Source organism: Ictalurus punctatus, chromosome 22, assembly GCF_001660625.3.
Source record: "Ictalurus punctatus breed USDA103 chromosome 22, Coco_2.0, whole genome shotgun sequence".
In the NCBI taxonomy this organism is placed as follows: Eukaryota; Metazoa; Chordata; class Actinopteri; order Siluriformes; family Ictaluridae; genus Ictalurus; species Ictalurus punctatus.
Genome location: NC_030437.2, coordinates 13,020,284 through 13,037,167, shown reverse-complemented (window position 1 = coordinate 13,037,167; position 16,884 = coordinate 13,020,284). Strand labels below are relative to the sequence as shown.

At 36.8% G+C, this 16,884-nt stretch overlaps 1 protein-coding gene across 2 annotated transcripts in view; it reads right to left on the bottom strand.

Moving 5' to 3' along the window:
* The window catches only part of fras1 (Fraser extracellular matrix complex subunit 1), a 139,243-nt gene that overhangs the window by 42,922 nt on the left and 79,437 nt on the right, over nucleotides 1-16,884 (bottom strand). For both annotated transcript variants that reach the window (XM_053674449.1, XM_053674450.1), the window contains exons 22-29: nucleotides 16,692-16,838; nucleotides 16,415-16,561; nucleotides 11,869-12,009; nucleotides 10,269-10,409; nucleotides 9,887-10,027; nucleotides 8,396-8,666; nucleotides 7,007-7,091; nucleotides 2,689-3,009 (exon numbers count right to left, since the gene is read on the bottom strand). In XM_053674449.1, coding sequence (XP_053530424.1) covers nucleotides 2,689-3,009; nucleotides 7,007-7,091; nucleotides 8,396-8,666; nucleotides 9,887-10,027; nucleotides 10,269-10,409; nucleotides 11,869-12,009; nucleotides 16,415-16,561; nucleotides 16,692-16,838 — 1,394 coding nt within the window. The remainder of the gene's footprint in view (nucleotides 1-2,688; nucleotides 3,010-7,006; nucleotides 7,092-8,395; nucleotides 8,667-9,886; nucleotides 10,028-10,268; nucleotides 10,410-11,868; nucleotides 12,010-16,414; nucleotides 16,562-16,691; nucleotides 16,839-16,884) is intronic.

The window sequence follows — 16,884 nt, the reverse complement described above, 5'->3', positions numbered from 1 at the left end:
CATTTTCGGGGAATAGACTTAATGACGTGTTTAAGTTAGCAGATTTGTGCTCTTCATTTCCTAGGACACAGCAGAAACAGACCACGTCAACAGAGTTGAACTTTTTCAAGGGGATTTCCAGGACCTTCATGGGCTTAATCAGGGATTAATCACCACTACCAGTCAACAAAACACCCTGCTTTGCTTCAGAAAGTCTAAAAGCTTTTCACTTTTTAATTGCTTTTAAATCAAAGCATTCCACCTTTTCTTTCCTCCCCCCATTCATTGTGAACAAACGGAATGACTACCTGCTCTTGTTCCAGGAGTAAAATCCTTCGCGTCCTGAGCTGAAGCTGCAATCAGTCAGCTAACTGCTGGCCCATTGTTATTTTATGGCTGGTGTCTCTCACAGCGTCTCACGATTTCATTTACCGAGTCCAAAGCTTCATTGTGTAATTCCATGCATCAGGAATAAAAACCTAAGAAAGTCTTTTTTATGTAGCTGAAATATGGTGGGAGGCAATGTGATAAATACAAAGGAGATCCATGAGTGAGTGTGAGGAGAAAGGCACTAGAGCCTGAAGGGATGAAAAGAAAGACAAGAGGAGACAGTGGTGGTTGGACCATGACCAAAGTGGGAAACACTCCTATCAGTCTAGACATCAGCGGGGCTGAGGGCGACACGTGTCTGGTCTTGTTCCGGAAGCTGACAGCATCTGAATGAGTGAGATATGATGATAGCATTGTGTGTGTGTGTGTGTGTGTGTGTGTGTTTGTGTGTGTGTAAGGGCTCTGCCAAACATGTCATTCGAGGACGACTTAAGCTGTGACATCATCTACTGTGTACTCTTGACAACTTTTCAGTTGGACTTACGTTATACAAATGTAAATACATAAATATGTAACTGTTTATTCTTATCTTACAAGTTGTTAGTTACATTTACATTATTTTTCATGGATGCACCAAAAAAAAAAAACACTGATAATTATACTACAGTCCTAAATGAATAATAAAATCTCACTTCCACGGCACCTTATGGTTTCTGTTACACATCTACACAGATCTTACTTGCACTCCGACTGTTTATCACCGCATGTACATTGTGAGTGAGGAGCAACGCAGCCTCGTTACTAATAGATCACTTGCAGATTGCTCCAGTTATAATAAACGACAGAAGTTACACTGCAAGCGCGCAAATAATATAATGACAATAAACTTGATTATAACTGAACCTCTTAAGCCACTCGCACCGGTTTCCCCAACCCCTTGAACAGTGGAGCATTTTGGATATAAACATGAGTTTGTGCTCGTTCATCACTGTCGTGCTTCCACGCTACACAAGCGCCACTTTATAAGGTTTGCAGATTACAATCTTCTACACTACATTTAATATAAAATGCTTCCCTGCCTTGAGGACTTGGAACTTGCACACTATTTTATGCTGTCATTGATGATGACTGAGGCATGTTGGACATAAAAGGAAACTCTGACTCTGGGTATTCTGCTAAATCTAGCATAGACGTCATGTGCCATCGTCTGGCTTATACTTCCGGATAGTAAAAAACTGCTCATGTTGCATTTGAGAGGATACTACCCTTCTAAAATTCATAGACTAGATGGCAGAGCGCATAGTGAAAGTGTATGGTATTCAATTTGGGACACAACTTTGGTCTGTAGTCTCTGATGCGTGTTTTCGGAACAGAAGTAATACAATGAGTAAACATGTCCCGTGCCGTTAGCAGATCAACTAGTGGATAATGAGATTCGTTGACAATGATTTTCATAATCGATTATTATCGATTTTATCGATTAGTTCTTGCAGCTCTATTTACATAGTAGTATTTACATAGCATGTATAGCATGTATAGTATGTAAGTGTAGCATGTATTTTACTACTTTATATTCCCATATGCCTCAATTTCATTGTAGTTTTCTCTTATTATGTCCATATTATATTAATATTACCTTTCCATGTGTTAAAAAAATGTATATTTTTTTGCCTGTGTTGTGTTAATTTAAGGGCATCTGGATATAAGATTTTTATCATAGAGCAGACACTTTATTACAGACTCCACCACTAACAGCTTGAACATGGGGTAAGTGTTATATTTTTTAGAAAGTTTTGAATACGTTTCATCTAACAAAGAAAATCCTAGCAGGCAGAGAGAAAAAAACAGGCTTTTATCACAAAAACCCTATTGCACGTTGGTAGACGAGATGGCTGTATGCTAACAGCAAAAAAGATAAGCACCACATTCTACCCTGCTCCTTTACTGACCAGAATTAACAGCCCCACCCAAACTGAATTCACGGTCATAGAAAAACTCTTTCACGTCCCACATCCATTCACCCTCAACGAACTGGCTTTCCTGTGTGTATTTGCGTTTTGTCTAAACTGTAAATGTTGGCACTTCTGTAAAATATAATTTTAATAGAGTTTTAAAATAATAATTTTAAAATATAATTTTAACAGAGTTTTATCCATATGATTTTTTTGTGGTTGGAACAAAACTGAGCATATCAAAAAGTTGCTCCATAGTGTCTCTAGCATGAGGTGTACCTATGCAATACTGAAAGATTTTCTGAATTTTAGCAAATTCAGCAGTCAAAAAAACAACCAACAGCCCACTGTATTTTATAAAAAATTTGCCTACAAAATCAAGTAACTCCATACTCCATAATCCTACAGATTGATACCCATTGCTTACCCTCTGAGCAATGTTGACATGGACGAGGACATTGTGGTAGCTGTGTCCATCGTTGATCTGCAGAAGAAGTCTGTCCTGCTCTCCACTGCTGCCATCGTGAATGTACTGGAGTTGTTCACGCACCAGCTCTTCCAGTTTAAAACGCGACACCTGCCCATCTCCGTGGACTCGAGTCAGGCGGCCATGTTGGGGAGGCTCCAGAACCATTAAAAGTACGTCTTGAGGGTTGTCATAGTCCTCAATATGAAGAACAGACCTAGTAAGGACGAATGTTTCACCGGGCTCAATGTAAATGGGTTGGTTGGTTAACACTACAGGTGGCTGTGGGAGAGGAAAGAAATTGAGTTCATTTTAAAATCATTTTAGGAGAACATGTGAACAAATGCTTTCAAAACGAAGCAATGAGAATAGTTATTATAACACAATGAAAGATTTAGAAGATTAACTATGTGACAAGATTTTCCAGCACCTATTCAAAGGGTCGGACTCAAATGTGCATTTGCTTCAGCTGAGTTGTCGTTAACTAGCATGATATTACCCAGAGGTATTAAAAGCACCCACACTGCATAAATGTTGGCACACTGCATAAATGCAAAAAAATCTTAGCAAGTATGAACATCTTGAATATAAGCAAATTCAATCAATTTTTCCTTTTATTAGATCATTTTTAAATGACTATCAATCCTATTTCTAAACATTTAAGTCATTTCATGCTTTAAAAATATCTTATTCTATTTTATAGCGCATTCTATAGCGCATTTATTTCTAAAAGGAAATAAATCAATTTCAAGCCTGTTATATAATAATCACATAATGAGAAATATTCGATTTCCTTTATTCACGATATCTTTAAAAAAAATTTGCAGTACAAATTCTTTAACTCAAGTAGAAGTACAGTTACGCTTTGAAATGAACACTGTGCTAAAGTTGTGTTACAGCTTCAAAATGTACTCAAAATGTGAAAATAACTGACTTTCATTACTGATGATAAATCAGCGTCTTTTCCCCAAGGAAGCAGGGAAAGTGAAAGGCTAACTAACAAGCGCTTTATTGCTAATCTCAAACGTTAGCTAGCATGATGATAACACTGATGACCCAATCTAGCCGTTTTCTAATACAAGTGTACGTGGCAGTAGATAGATTATAATGATGAGTATTAGTTTTCTTTCTTGCTGTCATGTCTGTTAAACTTTAGCTTTGTTTCGAGTTTAGATCTTGTCTAATGTTAAAAAAGTCAGCTTAGGACTTTTAAAGAAAAGAGTAGTGACATAGTACTTAAAATGTAATGAGCAGAAAGTAAAAGTTTTTCTTTTGAAATGTATTGAATAAAAATCTCAAGTAGAGATAATTGTACTGTGTTACTTCCCATCTCTGATATTACGGTCCTTTAGCATTATGTATTATGGGATGGAAGGAGAACATGAAGAGGAAAGATCATGGGGTTTTGCTCTAAGGAGAAGCATGTTAATCTCTTTTCCTGATTGGCTTGTGCTGTGAGCTGCTGAAGACCACCCAGAAACATTCCACATTTCACAGCTAGAGACTGAAAGTAGATAAGAGGCTAATTAAAATGGCCTTAAAAGATTTTATCAAACAGAACAAAGTGCGAAAGTAAAGAATCCAGCGCAGCTTTTGATGAGGAAGATGGAAGGTTTACTGCAAACAAACAAAAAGGGGTTCAAACGATAATGATGTTCTTAATCACTAGCCGAGATCTGCTTTGCATGTTTAATGAACTGGAATAATCTTAATAGCCCAAGCTGTGACTGAAAAATAGAACTGATTTTATGTAACTGACTTCATAAATGAATATAAATTGCAATATAACAGGTGATAAGCGTGATAGTAAATTAAATTGTGTATAAATTGTTCACACATACAAGGTGTAACTATGGGTGGAAAGTGGTCTGAATTATGTGTAAATTATAATATTCAGTTGCAATTTATATTCATTTTTATAAACAAAATTGGTTCATGTTTATGCTAGAAGCTGGTATGTAATATATCAAATAAATCTGTGGTAAACCATTTTAAAATGTTTGGTTTGTTTGTGGAGAAAATTACAAGTCTACAGTTTAAAATTTAATATGTAAAATATGTGTTTTGAGCTTAAAGATTTTTTTTCCTCAAACATAAAAATGTTTCTTAAGTAGAACTTTCAGCAATGCGGTGTCAAAATTATTGCCACCCTAAAAGTAATATTTGGTGTAGAGAATAACAGCACTGAGCCCAATCCTCTAATTTATAAGGAGACATTGGAGAATCTTGATCTTCTTGATTTCTAGCGTGTTAGGTTTCTGAATGTTGCACCTCGACTCAGACCACGGGTTAAGTTCAAATCCTGAGGCCGAGATGGCCACTGACTATACACCCTACAACCATTTTTGGAGGTATGTTTGGGATTATCTCTCTATCATTACTTAACCTCATAGAAAAGGGTTTGTATGTGTATTCCAGGCAAAAAAAACCCCCAAAAAACAAAAACACATTTCACATAGCCTAAGAGCAAATAATGACAAGTAGAACTTGACATCAACAGCATTGACAGGGATGCCTCCACCACAAATCTAGTCCTTCTTGTTATTAATTTGTATGACCTTAAAATATACTTCAAACAGAAAAAAAAGAAGAAAAAAATATTTCAGACATTTGACCTTGCTGTGACCTTGACCCTGTTTGGATCAATTCCAAAATCGAATCAGTTCATCTGCTGGGTACAATCATAATTCCTTATAAATCGTACAAACATTCATCCACTTGTTCTTGAGAAATTGCACTAATTAGACTCTCAGATGGACAATCCGAAAACATAATGCCTCCCCCACAACACCATGATTTGTGTGCAATTTTAAAATATATTTTTAAGGTGATTTTGCCACATAATGTATGGTTTCGAGAGGAAAAAGAAAATCCTCATGCTTTTGTTACACTATAAGACATTTCAGGTAGTTAAACTTAGAAACAAAAGTTCACCTTAAAAACGTGAGTAAACTCAACATGAACATAGCCTTCGTTTCAACTCAAAAAGTTTTACAAGTCAAGACAATGGATTACTTTAAGTTTAATTTCTGAAAACTTATAAACTTAAGTTATAATATCCAAAACTTGTCATGACAACTGGATTTAAAGAGAATAAATAAGTTCACATAACTTAATGGGACTACCATGTTTTATAGTGCAGAGCAAAGATCGAGTGAAAATTCTGAATTGTTTTCTGTATTCCTTATTTGATAGTCAATTTTGTCCATTCTCTTGAAGAAGCCAAATACGTACCGAGCAGACTGTATGCGATGTCATTTATGTACACACAACTGCCAAAATTTTCATTAGAATGGGTTTGTGCGTGCGTGTGTGTGTGTACATCCCTGCTCCATCAATTTATATGTGCATATAGATGAATATAAACAAACAGATGACGTGTAACACTATACACTATGTTCAATTGAAAATGGCAGTGTAATTTTATCCAAGGCTTAATACATGCATGGAAAACCTAAATATATGAATTCATTTTCATGCATTTACCCAGTTTTCATTTCACACTCTATTTTACAGAAAATATAGCACAATTAATGTCACAGTCATGCCACGGAGGCTTTCAATTTAACTAAAGCTCGAGCAGCCAAATGAACATTAACAATTTGGGCAAGTAAGTGTTCCTTAGGCTTTTTCAACACTCTCTCTCTCACTCCCCCCCCCCCCCCCCCCCCCCCAGACTTGTTCACCAAATATAAGCATTACCTCCTTCCTCAGCAAAGATGAAATGATAAAAAAGATTCACAGTGCTCCTGGAGATGGTTGAAACATGATCAATTCAGAAGGGGCAGTAATATATTTTGTGCGGTTGCAATATTCTGATCCTGCAGTGGCCTCCAGTTCAGAGAGCTTGAGTTTCTCCAAGTGTGTATGTGAGCGTGAGGTTACATAAAGTCACACGGATGCATAGCCAGACCTCAGGAGACTGCAGATGCAAGTGATATATTTAGGAAATGTAATCGGGGGCAGGAAGGAAGGCTTCAGACAGAGAAAGAGGGAATCTGTTATTTTCCAAAATATCACTGAGTTACTATAGCCAGCTCTGACTGAAGTTTAAGAGGCATTCGATCAATGTAGGATCCTGATCGGAGTGGTACACACACACACACACACACACACACACACACACACACACACACACACACACACACACACACACACACACACATACAGGCTTATTTTATTTCTGTTGGAGCGCATGCAATCAAACCACCATTACTTACCCAAGTACTTTATGTAACTTTGTGTGTGTGTGTGTGTGTGTGTGTGTGTGGGCAAGTACCTGCCGAGACACAGCCTGTAAATTAACAGTCTGCGGCTCAGAGAACAGCTGTGGATCCGCCGCTCTCAAAGTGAACTGGCCAGCCCTGAAAAAAAAAATCATAAATGATTCAATATCATATTATATTAAGACTAATTGTGTTTGTGTGTGTGAATTTAAAGAACTGAGAAAGAAATAGAGAAAAAAAAGAAAAAAGAAATAAAAATAGAATGACAGATGTAAGAAAGGGAAACGTTTAAATGTGTGTAGCCTTAGTGTATGTGTGTGATGTGTGTGTGTGCACGTGTGTTTAATTGCAGTAATTAAAGTTGATGAATTCTCACATTCTCAGTCTCTCTCTCTCTCTCTCTCACACACACACACAGATATTATTTTGTCTTACTTGTTTTAATTCTGTATTACTGCTATATTAATGTGAATTAACAATGCATTATAAGGGTTTAAGTGAAAATCAATAATTAATTAAGAAATAAATCAGCTGTTTTGATTTTGACCTTTCAAATACTTCTTGTCAACTTCAAAGGGACTGACTGATTTTTTTATTTTATTTTGCTCAACTACTAAAAACCAAAAACATTTCAGTTAGTTCAGTGACTGTATCAGTCTCACATGCTCTTCATACATTTAAATGACTTTAAAAAGTTACTTATTAGAAATGTGTATGAATTCAAAAGAACAAGAGTGATGTGATTGGCTTCTGATGCATTTTATTTTACCCTAACTCTGAGAATTTACAGTAGATAATTTTGGAAAAAAAAAAAAAAAAAAAAAAAAAAAAGCACTGATTTGTAATTTTAGTTAGTTTTCAGTTTGAAAAACCTCAGTCTGTGTGGACGGTTTCAAACTTCCCATCAAGTATATTTTATCTTCTTCCTTTTTTATTAAGTGACACTCATACTCTTTCATTAGTACAGTATATTGAAGTAGTATATTTTAGTTGAATTGTATTTTTATGTACATTTTCCACCCCTATATAACAATAACACTAATCTTAGTAATCAAAAAAGTAATTAAAAAAACAAAAACAAAACAAACATAAAGGAACTGTTCAATGGGATCTAGCCACAAATCTCAAAGAAGTCTTATATTGCTATCTAAATACATGTCCTCATAAACATAAGCACATAACACACACTCTACACACACAGTACTGTCAAGCTGCCACTGTTGGGTCCTTGAGCAAGACCCTTAACTTTCACCTTAACTCTCATCTGCTCAGCTCAATTGTAAATTGTTTTGGATAAAAACATCTGCCGAATGACGTAAATATAAGCTGAGATGTCAAGTGTGTAACATGCATGTTATAATCATTCAAATGAAATACAAAATTAAAACATCACACATGATTGAATGGGATTATGGGTAAACCGTTATGACACTTCCACTCACTTGATTTGGGCTGCGGTGTGGACGAAGCGCACAGCTCTGTTTTTCACCTGCGAGAGGGTGAATGTGTCCTCACTGTGCAGCGCTCTCTCTCTCCCGTCCTCCAGCACTGTTAGCTGGCCATTACTTGGAGGCTGTACCAGCTGCAGTTGCAGGCTCTCTGATTGGCTGTCGGAATCTTTGACTGACAGGAGCGCAGGGTCCAGAGGGGTCACTCCACCGATAGAGACCAGAAATGAGCCGGTGATGTGGAGAGATGGAGCATGAGTGTTTGCTTAAAAAAAGAAAAAAGATAAAGCAAAAGATTAAAAACAGGACCCATAGTTTATAATGTGTATTCAAATTCAAATTTTATTTGTCTCACACACAACCATACACACTACAGCGTGTATTGGAATGCTTTTTATGACTGTCCATGATATAAACTAGAATTTACATAGACTAGAATTAATTATATACAATCATGAAAAGGAAACATATTTATAAAGTATAAAAATATAATGTAAGGATATAAAGATGGGTGGCTGTGGCTGTGTAAGGGCTGATAATGAATTATACGATATACCAGAAAGCCCCCCCCCCCCCCCCCCCCCCCCCACTATAGTAAAACAATTGCTGTGACTGAACTTTTTTTTTGGACTGAATTTTTTTTGTTGTTAATGCTTTTCTGGTTACATTAATTTTACAGTACTTTTTTTCAAGATAACACCTTTTTATATATACATATTCACAATAAAACTGTCAGCCATGTTAAAAGATTAGACAAATAACACTATAACCAAAATGTTATTCTACTGGACAATACTATGTATCTTTTACAAATATTTCTTAAGGGTATCTTATTAAATAGTTAAAAACAACTGAATGTGTCATTTTAAAACACTGAAAAACATTTCCATTCCTAGAGGAAGCTAACACTTTTTAGCAGAATGACTTACAAAAACTTACAAACTTTTGAATTATATATACACACACACACACACACACACACACACACACACACACACACACACACACACACACACACACACACAGATAGCCTTTATGAACGCCTCTGACAAAAGAGAGGGCCTTCAAGAATATCACTAAAAGGGACGTATAGCAATCTGATGGAGACTATTAAGTCAATTTATTATGTGATGGAAACAATCAGGAATTTTGCTAATGGATTTCCTAAAGAGATTTCCCTGATGGAGTATTGATTCCTATAATCAAGGAATGGTTTATTTAGCCAATCCTGTCAGAATATACGTCAACACCATAACAGCCACAGCTTTGTACAACACTAACATTAGTCGAACAATATATTAGAACTCAGGCACGCACAAAGAGTAAACCATTCAAAAATCCAGTTTTTGAGATCAGAGGTATAGTTTAGGGGTAATATCTGAATGTATTGTAGTATAATTATATAAAAGTCTAAGCACCCAGTCTAACCAAACAAATGAACTTTCAATTTTTAGCAAGATAAATTAAAGTAAAGTGCAGTATTACCTTGGCATTCTCTGCTCTTCTTGTCAGCATAGTATCCATGACCACAGTCTGGAGTGCACAGCCCATTCTTGACGAACATGTTCTCAGTACAAATACGGCACTGTCCCACACTCATACACTCCACACAACTAGAAGGGCATGCTGGGAAATATGACAGCACAGAGAAGTCAGGTGAGCTTCTGTTTGATTGTAATATGAGGCATGTTTATACTTAAATGAAAAGACTGTAAAATCACCGCACATTATTTGCAGCATCTAATCAGTATAATAATTATGCTTTGTTTGAGCTCATTAAATACAACAGCTGCATCATCACAGTGTAAATATTTGAGTTGATTAGAACGGAATATTTAAGAATCTCATTAAATTGTGAATTACACACCAACACATTGCTGTGTGGCCGGATCGAGGATGTAGTGGCTGCCACAGTTCAGCACACACTGGCCATTCAAAGAGGCATAAGGAAGTTGGCAGTGAAGACATCGTCCAGGACCTTGGCACTGTTTACAGTGATCATCACAATCTGTGGGAGGAAATGATGAGAAATATTTACATCTTAAAGGAATACAGCAGCATTGTTTCAACTTAATCTAATCTACTGCTTCTACAGTGTATGTGTAATGGACACGTATATTTGTTAAAAAAAAAAAAAAGAAGAAAAAAAAGGCTCATACATTCTTCATTCACGTACTGAACCACACGTACCATGTGTATGTGTGGCTATCGTGGACCCAAAGAATACCACAGAAAAATGTTACTGTATTGCTTCAGTGATTGACAGTTGGACAAAATAAATCAGCTCTCGTGTTAGAGTGTAATAGACTTTTTCACATATGTTTAATGTTTATTTGGGGACTTCAACTGCTCTTCTATTATTACATTATAATTTTATAACACTTAATTTCCTTCAAAGATTTCCAAAGCAAAATGTCACCATTCCCCGCTTCGCATTCTGGTCTCCACAGCAATGAAAGCCATGTGCTCGTCTCTCCCACTGTCCTGTCATTGGCTTGTTACCTGACAGTGTCCACCTCTCCTGTGTTAGTCCTTGATTAGTTTGTCTATGTACAGCCTGTTGTGTTCCTGTTCATTGCAACACAATGAATCAAGCATTATTGCTACTTTATACCACAGCAGTGCTGAATTCTCAGATCTGATAAGAAGTCAGAAGGTATTGTTTAATTTTCTATAATAGCATGGGTTTGGTAGAAATTTTGGCTGAAATTCAAATTATGGGTTTGTATTAAATGCGGTCGTTCTAATACGTTATAGTTTTGTTCACTTGGTGTAAGCACCATGTAAGTCAAGTCTGATAATAAACAGATAAAAATGATGTTCTTATCTGTTAAAAAATGTAGCCCTTCTTTTTAGCATGTTTCTTTGTACTTTCTGGTTTTGACTTTTGTCTGTTTTTGACATAGATTATGAATTATGTCTTTTTTTAAACTCTGTTTGCTTGTATTTGGACCCCAGCTATCTAATTACTTGGATTCACTCAAATACAGCTCATACCCAGTTTGCACACTTGTGCCTTGCCTCGCTGCATGCAGCAAATTATTTACTAATATGACAGCTCAGTTTTTGCTCCGGTATGCATTATGTTTATTCCTGGGGGAACCTGAAATGTCATCCATGCACACATGTAAGCACAATAGAAACATATTCATGAGATCGGTTCCACTGCCCGTATGACTCAATCTGTTTCCAATTACTGTCTCAAATGTTTCACATTCTTAGTGCCCATTGCAGCATTAAATACAATGAAATCATGCTCACTGACAAAAAATAGCCGAGTCTCTATTTGGCATCAAGCACTGCCATTAAAACCTGGCTGAGTGAGGTCACGGAAGGTGACACTTACAAGCGCAGACTCAGCTGTCTATAGTCCATAACTACTGAGAATGAAATTAAAATGTATTCAGAGAGAAAATCTGTGAAATTTATATTCACATAAAAAGTTTATTATCTAGTTGGACACTTACTTAGGCATCTCACCCCGTCCTGGTAGGACCCTGGAGAGCATGATGGAACGCAGACTCCATTCTGCAGGACGTGACCTTCCATACACTGCAGACAATCAGTGCGGAGAGGACCCCGACATGCGTTACAGCTCCAGTCACACTCTGAGAGAGATATACACACAGAGACAAAAAAGACAGGATGAGATGGGGAATAGAAAGAGACAATGACAGAGAAGAAGAGGGAGTTAGATAAAGAGAAAGAGAGGAACATGGATTGATCCACAGTAATACGGTTATGATATTTGTGTGGTAGTCTTGTAAAACAAACTGTATGTCTCCGTGGCTTAATTCAGGCAAACAACCAAATAAAAAGGTTTCGCAAAATCATATTTTTCTACCACATTTCAACCACCAAAACAATGTGATCGTTTTTTAATAGACTTTTAAATCTTGCCAGAGCTTTCTTCCTACAAAGATCATGTTTGCTAGGAAGTGAGTTTAACTAACGCAGTGGTGACAACAGTCGGGATAAAAATGACCAAATCCTTGCTGGCTATGTATGATTTTCTTACACAGTGAATTTCATGCTTTGATCAAGTTGTTGGATAGCAACATGCTGTAGCCAAATACACATAAGCCTGAAGAATTGAATCTTTGAATATACAATTTTCTCTCTTTCCACTTTTGGGGGTAAACAGAATTTTAAATGCTCGAATTTTACTTATGGTTAAGATCAATTCAAAGCAGAGACAAATTTCAGTTAGTTTTCATAACTATATATAGTAAAAAAAAAAAAACCCATAACAGTTTCACCACGTGAAGGGTTTTCCCAGTTTACCCCCCATGTTCTACTATATATACTCAGCAAAAACAGAAATGTCCCTTTTTCAGGAGATTTTGTAAAATCCAAATAAACTTTACAGATTTTTATTGGAAAGGGTTTAAACAATGTTTTTCATGCTTGTTTAATGAATCATGAACAATTATTGCACATGCACCTGTGGAACAGTCCTTAAGACAGTAATAGTTTACAGGCAGTAGGCAATTAAGGTGACAGTTACAATAACTTAGGACACTAAAGAGACCTTTCTGCTGACTGTGAAAAACACCAGAAGAAAGATGTCTAGGGTTCCTGCTCACCTGCGTGAACATGCCAGAGACCTGCTGCAGGGAGGCATGAGGACTGCAGATGTGTTCAGAGCAATAAACTGCAATGTCTGTAATGTGAGACGCCTAAGACAGTGCTACAGGGAGACAGGAAGGACAGCTGATCGTCCCTGCAGTGGAAAATTACATGTAACCATGTGTCCCCCCCCCAGACATGATCGTGAACTTGCAAATGCCTTTGTGGAAGAGTGGAGTAACATCTCACAGCAAGAACTGACCAATCTGGTGCAGTCCACGAGGATGCACTGTAGTACTTAAAGCAGCTGGAGGCCACCAGATACTGACTGTTACTTTTAATATTGACCCCACCTGTGTTCAGGGACTCATTATTCCATTTCTGTTCAACTGTCTGTGATACTTGTTCAGTTTATGTCTCAGTTGTTGAATGTTTTTATGTTAATACAAATATTTACACATGTTAAGAGATTTGCTGGAATTAAAAGCAGTTGAATGTGAGAGGACGTTTCTTTTTTTTCCCTTGAGATGTGTTTTACTTTGCCAGTTTGTTGGTTTTGCGTAAGAAAGAAGGCAACAATTCAGACAGGCACACATCTAACATCTCCTCCAGACAGCAACCTTTTAACACCAGGGCTAGAAATGGAAATCGAACCAAATGCATTGCCAATAAAATTGGAACTGAGCCGTTGCTCCTTCAAGCTACACATTTCCTCACCCTCCTGAAGGGTTAAACAAATCTAAAAGACTCCACACACATCATCCAGAGCAAATGTTCTTAATCTTTCTCATCTATTTCACCTGTACCCCCTCTATTTCTTTGTATATTTTTTTAGTAGGGAAGTCTATTTTATCTTCTGCCTCATCCGCCATTCCTTATATATACATCTTGCCTTTTTCTAGTCTTCTAGTCTAATTTCCAACCAGCATGGACTGTATTCAGAGATTTCATCTGTTCAGATTAGGTTCTATCTGATGATACCTGAGGTGGCTTCTTATCAAGCCAGCTAATCTGCATGCGAGCTAGTTAAAACATTAGCTATTTAATATTAATCCAGTATCAACCGACTGTACAATTTCCAAGCAGATTATGATTAAGAAATAACGCGATGTTGGTGTTACACACTTCAAACAGGGCATGTTCAGAAAAGTACTGAAACACTGAGGAGGTTGTCAGGAAATCAATGCTAATCTTTTTTTTCCGTTTGTTTTGCTTACTGCCTCGCTCTCTTTCAACCTCCTTCACAAACCTTAATCTTTTTCTCTCCTTCTTTACTCTAAACCACATCCAGGGTACTTTGAACTGGACAATCCATACAGATGAAAATCTCATTAAATCATCTCTCTCACATGAAAGGCTCGGATCAGAAAATGTTGACAACAGACTTCCCACAAACAGTTTGTAATATCCAATAATGACAGAGCAGACTTTCTTTTGCTCAATACACAGTCAACAAAGAGCTCAATCAAACAGCTCTGTAATGTGTGTTCTGCTTTTTAACAGCATAGTTAGAGTATCACAGGCTATTTTGGCATAATGGGCCATTGTAGAGAGGATTTTATTAAATATCCATCGTTGCTGGATTGTTATGTGGAATATGGATTTGGAAGAAAATATCTAGGAGGCAAAATAATCATTATGCTCCACAGGAAGACATGCTTGCTTTCTCTCTCTCTCTCTCTCTCTCTCTCTCTCTCTCTCTCTCTCTCTCACACACACACACACACACACACACACACACACACACACACACAAAGAAATACACACGGAAATACAGTTTTCAAAATATGTACACTTCTACTGATGCTTATTATTAAAAATTACATTATTTAATAATTAGAAGATAAATACTACTTGTATTTGCTATTAAAATACATCTTGATTCATATTTGCACTGAAACTATATATTTTATTAAAACTACTACGGCATATATGCTCTTATTATATAGAGTCTCATTGCTTGTTACACTGAGATGATATCAATAAAATTCGACAACAGATGGTGTGATAATTTGTGTTCTCCATGTCAGATTATATTGCGAAGATCCACCAACAACAGACTTCCAGTTCAACACAAATTACTACATCACCAATGCCATGTCATCAATCAGAGTGATCAGAGCTAGGGTTAGGGGGTTAGGGTTAGGTAATAAGAAGCTTGAGGTAATAAGAACATATTTTTTCCTGTTCCTTACCATTGGTTTTGTTTATTTTTCACGATTGAAATGACTATATTTGTGTTCTGTGTCATCCTTTGCAGTCCCCATATTGCTGGCTTTTAGAGGATTATTATAGCAGCAGTCAAACTCTGAGATGAATCAAAATTTATGACACTGTCAGAACTGACTTTAGTCGCAATGGTACTGAATTATTTGTTGCTGGAAGACTAATAGAGCCTTCCCATCAGACAGTGTTGTATGCATTTATAGGTAACAAATTCTCATTCCCATATTTTTTCATTTTGTTTCCCCTGCCAAGTAAGCAGTATGTTACATATCTGTTAAACAGAGCCAAAACAGAGCTAAAAACAGTGCAAACCACCAATTTATGACTTGCTTTGCTTGCCTGCTTATCTAGCTAGCTAATCTGCATACTATCTAGTTAAGAAATTTGATATTTAGTAATCAAATATCAATTGGAAACAGGCTGAAAAATTCATGCGATGTTACACACTATAAAGTTTGGTATGGTAACAAATTCACCATCCCATATTTTGTCTATTTGGGTTTTTTTTTCTCTATTTCCTCAACCAAACAAGGAGTACGCTAAGTAGCAGTCCTGAATCTGTTTACCTGTTAAACAGGGCCTAAACAGAGCTAAAAACAGTGCAAAATTGTTCAATTGGTCAAATGCAATCACCACAGAATCATCCGTGATACATGCAATTCTACACCGTTTATGGATTTATATACCATTTTTGTCAAAGAAAGTCCATTTTAGTGAGTGGTATTTCACGACATGTGCCCAACAGCAGTCACCAGCCAACATCAAGAAATCTCCTCTTACTATAATATATATGTATATATATATATATATATATATATATATATATAGTAAATATATATATATATATATATATATATATATATATATATATAGTACATATATATATGTACTATATATATATATATATATACATATATATATATATAGTACATAACGGATAACATTGTATGATGGAAGGCAGATGACCTGTATACAGAGGTTCTACGTCTCTGTTGATCAGAACGCCATTAGCCAGGCATTATAGGTGCCTCTGAGCTCATGTATACAAAGATAGCAATAAGCACTCATGTCCAAGATGGCTTTACCTCTTTAATGTACTTTAGATTACAACTAAACCACATAATTGAAATTGTAAATGGATTTGACTGAACATTTTAAATATGCACTACAACGTCATCACATTGGACATGCTCATCAGTACTGCGTCTATAATCTCACCCCTGCAGGTGTGTGTGGAGGTGTTGAGGTAGTACTGCTGGGCACAGCTCTCATACTGACACTCGCCGAACAGCAGAACTTTCGCCGGGTCTCTGCAGGACATACACACTCCTGCCATCTCACAGCTCCGACACTGACGGTCACACTCTGTGAAACACACACACGCACACACACACACACACACACACACACAGAGCAGTAATTACAGTACAGTAAGCTTAAATGCAGTACAATACTGTAAATATGTAACAATAAATAGATGCACAGGAGCACTTACTTTGACACACTTGGCTCTCATCAGCATAGTACCCAATGGGGCATTGAGAGGTGCACATACCAGATGAGGTAAGAACGTCAGGGGCCATACAAGAGCTACAAGACAGAGGTCCTTCTCCACTACAGTCCGCACAGGACGCATGGCATTCTGGGAAATGCAGACATGAAAAGTAATATGGAATGATAAGTGCTAG